The 9,198-nt window shown below is 42.6% G+C and overlaps 1 protein-coding gene across 1 annotated transcript; it reads left to right on the top strand.

Moving 5' to 3' along the window:
- Positions 1-1,093: 1,093 nt before the first annotated feature.
- On the top strand, positions 1,094-4,759 carry LOC139546488 (ankyrin repeat and SOCS box protein 9-like). Its single transcript, XM_071354916.1, has 6 exons — positions 1,094-1,392; positions 1,523-1,602; positions 1,960-2,067; positions 2,700-2,857; positions 3,514-3,662; positions 4,512-4,759. Exons 1-6 carry the CDS (start codon positions 1,299-1,301, stop codon positions 4,706-4,708), a joined length of 786 nt encoding a protein of 261 aa, XP_071211017.1. The 5' UTR covers positions 1,094-1,298; the 3' UTR covers positions 4,709-4,759.
- The last annotated feature ends 4,439 nt before the right edge of the window (positions 4,760-9,198 follow it).

Here is a 9,198-nt window from a genome sequence, read left to right on the forward strand (position 1 = left end):
ATGTCAATGAGGCAAATTTGGGGTATTTGAAAATCAAGAAATTTATGTGGATGATTAGTTTATTATCGTGGCGGATCTGCTTTGGGCAGTGTCAGTTGTTGATAATGCCAGTGTACCTATCACAGGTGGCTGGTGGCACGTTAATTGGGGAGGACATGATTTCCATGTGTTTGATACCATTACATTTCCTCCATTTCAGCCATTATTGTGAGCCGTCCTCCCATCACCAGCTTCCTGTGGTACTTATGTATAATCTCTGTTATCCCAGAACTAAAGTCTCACGTAACTGGTGGGTTGCTCAATTTATGTTTATGTAGTCTGTCCACGAAAAAGGAACCTATGCCAGACAATGCAGTAAGTAAGTATTTCTGGTGTATTTCCTCTAAGACAACATTGTATCCTCCAAATGGAAAAAGTAGGGAGCATAAATTGGTTTTTGGCAAATTTCTCTCTCTTGCAAATCTCTGTGAGCCTTGAATTCCTCCTTGTAAAATGTTGCCATTTAGAAGCCTATCCAGCCAGCTATTTGAACTGCATTTCTTTCCAATAACACACAGGTTTTTTGTAAACTTGCAAGTAGGCCTAAACTCTGCATCTACAGCTGATGAATGGCCACTCATGGAAAAGTACTCCTCCATTTAAACCATGGCTTTACAGTTTGTATCCAACACCTCAGAGGGCAAAGTGTGTGTCACACAGGATGTTGACACAATAACCCAAACTATGAAAACAAACATGTCACTGCAAATCCGATTTCTAAGTATCTTTCCAGCCCCAACTCTCTCTTCCTCTCCTTCCCCCTCTCCCCCCTCTATATTTCTTCATCAAGACCCCTCCTTCCCTCTCTCCCTCCCTCTTATACTGGACCCGTCTTATAAGAGTTGCATGTTCATCTTGTCATTATTGTACTGCCGTATATTATTTATATGGTCTGTCTTTGAGTGAACTGTTTGTGATGACAGTGTCAAGTTACGAACCTGCTCGACAGGCTTCCACTCACTCTCTCTGCCCCACCATTGGTTCTTAATAAGCACCATGTGCACTGTAAAAACCAGCCCAGCAGGGCATTCAAACCCACTTCCTGCATCGCAGACTCTGAGTCTGGTCGGAAATGACATCACAGGCTCTGAGTTGGGGCCTGATGCCAAAAACACCCCCAAAACAGTTCAGGAACAGACGGCTACAGATTAATTTTGACACCAACGACAGGTGACAGTCCAGTTGCTGATGTTACAAAACCGATGGTGCAGACAGACTACTAGACTGCTGTCTGATTTGAGGAACTCTATTTGTAAACAATGAGACAGGCCACAGGACACAGCAGTGACAACCAGAGGAAGAATGAGACTCAGACTGGTTCTGTTGTGTTTCTCTCCAACCCTTTGATGAGTGGTGAGTAGTAGTAGACTGCTTGGTGAGATCGACAAAGTATCCACTTGTCTATATCCATGCTTTGGCTAATGAATTTATGTATGTACTGTATCTGTGAATGATCCTATGCGTGTTGTTTTTATTTTGTAAGATATTGAGTCAGATTGGTCCCCCATTCATGATGCAGCCTACAATGGACGTGTTCTCACACTGAGAAACCTAATAGCTCAGGTAAGGAAGGCACAGCCAGGCCTGTTATAATATGGACTGGCAAGGAGCCAACCGTTATTATACAAGCTCATGCCTGCAGGCGTCAGTTAAACTGATATTTGTTATTTCTGTTTATAAAGTAACAGTAGCCTTACCATCATCTGCAGAATGGGACTGTAGATGGAATGTATCACTTAAGCACAGTATTATACAACGGACAGCTTAGAAATGCTGCACATTTCAAAGCAATTTTAATATGGGGAGTGGAATTTCTGAATAAGCTTAAAAATGTATGTCTATTGTTGATTGAGGTAATTGCAGAGGGAATAGGATTGGTTTTGATGTTTTATTGTTGTCATGTTTCTTTCTTCGTCACAGGGAACGTGTGTCAACCTAGCCACTCTAGACAGAGTCTCTCCCCTTCATGGAGCATGTCTGCAGGGACACACTGCCTGTGCCAAGTTACTGATAGAAAATGGGGCCAATGTGAGTAAGGAATTCCACTCTATCTGCACCATCTCTGGCTGATTTTAAGACTCACACAACACAAGATTGTATACATGTTTATTGACATGAGTTTGATTGAATTTAATCATACAAGCGCCATGCTCTACCAACTGAGCTACAAATGACCACTCTCAATGTATAACAAACAAAGTCCAAGAACAGGCAGACCACCCTGAATATGGGTTAGATTATGAAGATATTAGGCGATTAATCACACACAATCCTTGCCACTTTGACATTATTAGCACAAATCTGTAGACAACAATAGCCCTACTGTTGAATTCATCTGTACGCTAAATGAGAAGTCACATTTCAATAATTAACTGTTGAATAGTCTACTACATTTTAGTTATAAGAAAGCACTGAGCGAAAATGAAAAACCACTGATGCACTCTCCATGTAGGTGTATACACTACCATTCCTAGACACACTGACACAGTAGTATGCTTACAATGTGACAGACAGTGGAGTGTTAACCTTCTCAGCAGGCTATCACCAGTACTTTTGTTGGTTTTGATAGGATGGGAGAGGAATGCAGCAAGATGTATTGGATGTAAGATAAGAGCTGTTCAGTAGAGCTGATGAGTGCATGTTGTTGTCTGCGGTACCAGGTGAACGTCCCCACGTTGGAGCAGACCACCCCCCTGTCAGAGGCCTGTGCCCGGGGCCACGTGGCCTGTGTGACCCTGCTCCTCCAGCACGGAGCCTTACCCAAAGGATACAGCCTCTCAGCCTCCCCCATCCACCAGGCCGCAGCCAAAGATTATGGGTCATATTCTGAAGGACAGACTCCCAATAGATAGATAGATCCTCTGTGGTTAGGGTAGCAAAATTCTGGGAACTTTCAATAAATTCCCTGGTTTTCTAGAATTCCTTGTTGGAGGTTACAGATTTCCGGCTTAATCCCTTCTGACTCCGGGAATCCCCCAACCGGGATTTGGGGAAAACCAGGGAATTTTTTGAAAGTTCCTGGAATTTTGCAACCCTATCAGCCAAGGCGGTAGCCACGTGATTCACTGAAGACTGCACTGCAGCTTGTGCCAAAGTAATAAAGGGAAAACCCTGTAGAGATGACAAAATGTTGCCGAAAATAACATAATGAAGGGATCATAATGCGTGTTTTTTTTCTCTCAAAGGTTCATATACAGTAGCTACAGCACTTTGACAAAGATGAAAGTCAAAACGTGTCAGCTTTTATAAAATAAAAAAGAGCACCATTACCTAAAAATGTACTGTTGTTGCGGTAATTTATGGGAGATGCGTTCATCTTTCCTTTTTTGTAATACTTAGGAGCAAGAGCAATTTGTTAAGCCATGGTCACGTTCATTTATTTTGTTATGTGTAATGAGATGTATCATTCCCTAGATTTAGACAGTCAGAACTTTTTCAAAGCAGATCACACGCACTGTTCTTTATTCCTTGAAGATATCTCTGTCCAGGTCACCCAGAATGCATTGAGTCTCAGGTTCATCACAGGGCAGATGTTGATCAACACACTGACCAATCAGGCTCCCCACTCTACACTGCCTGCACCAATCAGCATCTGAGCACTGTGAAGAAATTGCTTCAGCTAGGTATGATAGTGGATTCTCTTCCATTTGTCTAGTCTAGATACTGTAGAATCTGGACTGGACATTGACCAGTGTGATTCTATCACAAGGTTCTGCTGTATATAATACATTTTACCAAGATAGCCATGGCACATTAAGTACACTACATGACCAGTATTGTCGAACGCCTCATTCCCAAATCATGGGCATTATAATGCCGTTAGTCCCCCCTTTGCTGCTATAATAGCCTCCACTCTTCTGGGAAGGATTTCCACTAGATGTTGGAACATTGCTGTGGGGACTTGCTTCCATTGAGACACAATAGCATTAGTGAGATCGGGCACTGATGTTGGACGATTAGGCCTGACTCGCAGTCGGCATTCCAATTCAACACGAAGGTGTTCGATGGGGTTGAGGTCAGGGTTTTGTGCAAGCCAGTCAAGTTCTTCCACAACGATCTCAACAAATAATTTCTGTATGGACCTCACTTTGTGCATGGGGGCGTTGTCATGTTGAAAGAGAAAAGGGCCTTCCCAAAACTGTTACCACAGTTTGGGAGTTGTGCAAAGCTGTCATCAAGGCAAAGGGTGGCTACTTTGAAGAATCTCAAATATAAAATATATTTTCATTTGTTTAACACTTTTTTCCTTACTACATGATTCCATATGTGTTATTTAATAGTTTTGATGTCTTCACTATTATACTACAATGTAGAAAATAGTAAAAATAAAGAAAACCATGTAATGAGGGTTGACTAGTACTGTATAGTGTAGGTTGAGGCTTATTCACCTAAGGCACTCATATGACATTTACTGTGCATACAAAATCCATACATGTTCCACACAATATCCATAAATATACGCTCTCGGTCAGGTGCTAGTGTGAACAGCAGTAAGGATGGGGACTCTCCTCTGAACACGGCAGTCTGTCTGTCCAACCCTGAGCTGATGTCTGTTCTGCTGGAGCATGGGGCTGACTGCAGCAGCAGAGACACACAGGGCAAACAACCCCTGGACCTGGCCTCTTGCACAGCCCGTGGAGAAAATAGTGCTGGGCCACAGAGGAGGTAGCTAGTCCCCCAATGGATCTATCTGATACACAACATTTTGGTGGTGTTTTGAACTGCTTGTATACTTCAAATTAAACCTGTCATACATATGTTAGTGTTTGTGAAATACTTATTTGTTCTTGCATTGTGATACCATGATATAGTAATAGATTTTGGTACTATTTACATTGTTCTTGTATCATTTACAACAGCTAACCCTGAAAACGTCTTTCTGTCGTTCTAAATTATATCCGTTTCTTCTTGGATGCCTGGCCACGAGTGTCTGATGCAGCTGTGTCGACTGTCCACCAGGAAGATTTTGGGAAAGGCCAGACTTAGTTCAATCCATGGTCTCCAGATCCCCACGAACTGAAACAATACCTGCTGTACCAATCAGATCTATTGGGTACATCCATAAAATGAAGGAAAAAAAGTTCTATCTCAATGCATTTCTACTTTCGGTCCATAGGTGGCACCCTAACACAAGCATCTTTGGACAGAGGACAAACACTCAAATGTGAACGTTGATTGGTGGGATTGTTTGTGCCATATCTTGAAAAATGAAAGATATGAGAAAGAAGAGAGAACTTGAGATTTTATGCATTCATTTGTGCATAAATAAATGAATACGTCTACTGTCACTTGAAGAAAGAACATGAACTGTGGACATATGGACTTTGTTATGTAAAAAGGAGATCAGGGTTCATTGCATATCTACATATAAATGAAGTGGTGTGAATATATCTCAGCATTTTATGTAAAAAGGAGAGCAGGGTTCATTGTCTATCTAGATATCGATGAAGTGGTGTGACTATATCTCAGCAAGAGTTCATAAAGTTTTACTAAATTAATGCCAAATTAACATAATTATTTTTGTTCAAACAATGTTCATGGATATTGTAACAAGCTTCGAATGTAAGTATCCATCCATGATACGTACACCCATTTATGCGTTCATCTATCCATACAATTATGTAAATATATAAGTTAATACATACGTACACACACTATGTAGTTCTGTCCTTGTGATGTACTTGTTTAGTATTATGTATTATAAACTGGGTGGTTCGAGCCCTGAATGCTGATTGGCTGACATCCATGGTATATAAGGTCTGTATCTAGGCACTTCGCATTGCATCGTGCAGGGAACAGCCCTTAGCCGTGGTATATTGGCCAAATACCACACCCCTTATTGCTCAATTATGTTGTGTTTTATGTTTTGTTTGGACCCCAGGAAGAGTAGCTGCTGCTTTAGCACTAGATAATGGGGAGCCTAATAAAATATTTAATACACACACACACACACAGCACAGCACCATACTTAGACACAATAAAGGATTTTCTCCTGAATAAATATGTTATAACACGATTACACTCGGGCTATTCCATTCTCCCTCAAATCAGCATTCAATCAAGCCTTTGGGAAAGAAGATGCCGCCACAGGGCGTTGCCATGAATCAAGATAATCAAGGAAAACTAAAGCCAATCGCTGGGAGAGAAATGGATGCTTGGAGACACAGAAGTGTGGGTCTTTGAGAGGTTATACACTTAACCAGACTGCTATATTGATTGCCTTCTCTCTCGCTTTGTGTGGTCCACTGTATTCCTCATAATAACCCAAGAGAGAACAGTGAGGAGATGTTGAAACAAAAGGTAAAGGCAGTGTAATGAAGGATCAATCTCTGATACCTAATCTTCCATTTTAGAATGGGGAAAGTTGACTAGAATCCCAGACTCACACCGCCTAGTATTATGGTTTCTGAGAGTACAGAACACCTTTCTATTACCGCTCTGAAAATGTATAATTTACAATACAGTAGGGTTATCATCTTTCCTTTATTTCATAACCAATCTGTAAAGGGAGAAAACTCTGCTTTGGTTAGTTAAACTTTATTGTCCTCAGAGAGGAACATTACTTTCTATAATAATGGATAATATGGTGACCACATTCATTCCAATTACTGCTTGTCCCGACTGACTATAAAATAAGCCTCAGAGAAGGTGCCATTCATATTGTGTCTATGGCTCTCCATGTCTATAACTAGCCCCCTTACAGGGATCACTGTCACCTGACCTCACTGTATCTATAAACTACCATCAGAGGCCTGCCACACCACAGGGGGAATCAGAGCAGGCACTGGTTTTAGGATATAGGTTCTAGGGCAGAAGGAGAGCCGTCAAGGAGGATGTATGTTGAGAGAGGAGGCAGAGAATGACTCTTGATGCCCACTTGTCATCCACCTGCCACGAGAATGGCGCATGAGAATGGCGCAGGAGGGGATGGCTGCAGTTTTACGGGCTCCTAACCAACTGTGTTATTTTTCCCCCCGCATTGTTTGTAACTCATTTTGTACATAATGTTTCTGCTACCATCTCGGTTGACCAAAAAGAGCTTCTGGACATAAGAACAGCAATTACTCACCTTGAAATGGACAAAGATTTTTTCTTTAAACAGTCCGACACAATCGATATACTGCTTTGTCGAGACAATGCCCAAATTCCCGTCATCAGCGTGAAGAAAAAACTGAGGAAAAGGGGGAGAAGGGCGGGGTGCCTTGTAAAAGTTTGCAGACGAGTAGGTAAACCACCACTATCCTCCGTATTATTGGCCAACGTGCAATCATTGGAAAACAAACTGGACGATCTACGATTAACACTATCGTACCAATGGGACATTTAAAAACTGTCATATTTTATGTTTCACCGAGACGTGGCTGAACGACGACACGGATAATATAGAGGTGGCTGGCTTCTCCGTGCATTGGCAGGACAGAGCAGCTACGTCTGGGAAGATGAGGGGCGGGGGTGTGTGTCTATTTGTCAATAACTGCTGGTGCACGATGTCTAATATTAAAGAAGACTCAAGGTAGAAAATCTCATGATAAGCTGTAGACCACACTATCTACCAAGAGAGTTCTCATCTATATTATTCATAGCCGTCTATTTATCATCACAAACCAATGCTGGCACTAATATCGCACGCAAGGAGCTGACTAAGGCCATAATCAAACAAGAAAATGCTTATCCAGAAGCGGCACTCCTAGTGGACGGGGACTGCAGAAAAACTTAAATCCGTTTTACTTAATTTCTACCAGCATATCACATGTGCAACCAGAGGAAAAATAAACTCTAGACCACCTTTACTCCACACACAGAGACGCATACAAAGCTCTACCTCGACATTGAAAATCTGACCATAATTATATCCTCCTGATTCCTGCTTGCAAGCAAAAACTAAAGCAGGGAGTACTAGTGACTCGCTCAATACGGAAATGGTCAGATGACGCGGATGCTACGCTACAGGACTGTTTTGCTAGCAGACTGGAATATTTTCCGGGATTCATCCAATGGCATTCAGGAGTATACCACCTCAGTCACCGACTTCATCAATAAGTGCATCGACGATGTCGTCCCAACAGTGACCGTACGTAAATTTCCCAACCAGAAGCCATGGATTACAGGCAACATCCGCACCGAGCTAAAGGCTAGAGCTGCCACTTTCAATGAGCGGGATACTAATCCGGACGCTTATAAGAAATCCCGCTATGCCCTCAGACGAACCATCAAACAGGCAAAGTGTCAATAAAGGACTAAGCTTGAATCCTACTGCACCGGCTCTGTCGCTCGTCGGATGTGGCAGGACTTGAAAACTATTACAGACTACAAAGGGAAACCCAGTAGCGAGCTGCCTAGTGACGGGAGCCTACCAGACAAGCTAAATGCCTTTTATGCTCGCTTCAAGGCAAGCAACACTGAAGCATGCATGAGAGCATAAGCTGTTCCGGAACACTGTGTGATCACGCTTTCCGTAGCCGATGTGTGCAATACCTTTAAACAGGTCAACATTCCAGACGGATTACCCGGACGTGTACTCAAAGCATGCGTGGACCAACTGTCAAGTATCTTCACTGACATTTTCAAATCAAATCAAATGTATTTATATAGCCCATCTTACATCAGCTGATATCTCAAAGTGCTGTACAGAAACCCAGCCTAAAACCCCAAACAGCAAGCAGTGCAGGTGTAGAAGCACGGTGGCTAGGAAAAACTCCCTAGAAAGGCCAAAACCTAGTAAGAAACCTAGAGAGGAACCAGGCTATGAGGGGTGGTCAGTCCTCTTCTGGCTGTGCCGGGTGGAGATTATAACAGAACATGGCCAAGATGTTCAAATGTTCATAAATGACCAGCATGGTCAAATAATAGTAATCACAGTGAACAGGTCAGGGTTCCATAGCCGCAGGCAGAACAGTTGAAACTGGAGCAGCAGCATGGCCAGGTGGACTGGGGACAACAAGGAGTCATCATGCCAGGTAGTCCTGAGGCATGGTCCTAGGGCTCAGGTCTTCCGAGAGAGAGAAAGAAAGAAAGAGAGAAAGAGAGAATTAGAGAGAGCATACTTAAATTCACACAGGACACCGGATAAGACAGGAGAAATACTCCAGATATAACAGACTGACCCTAGCCCCCCGACACAAACTACTGCAGCATAAATACTGGAGGCTGAGACAGGAG

The sequence above is a fragment of the Salvelinus alpinus genome, chromosome 20 (assembly GCF_045679555.1).
Source record: "Salvelinus alpinus chromosome 20, SLU_Salpinus.1, whole genome shotgun sequence".
Lineage (NCBI taxonomy): Eukaryota > Metazoa > Chordata > Actinopteri > Salmoniformes > Salmonidae > Salvelinus > Salvelinus alpinus.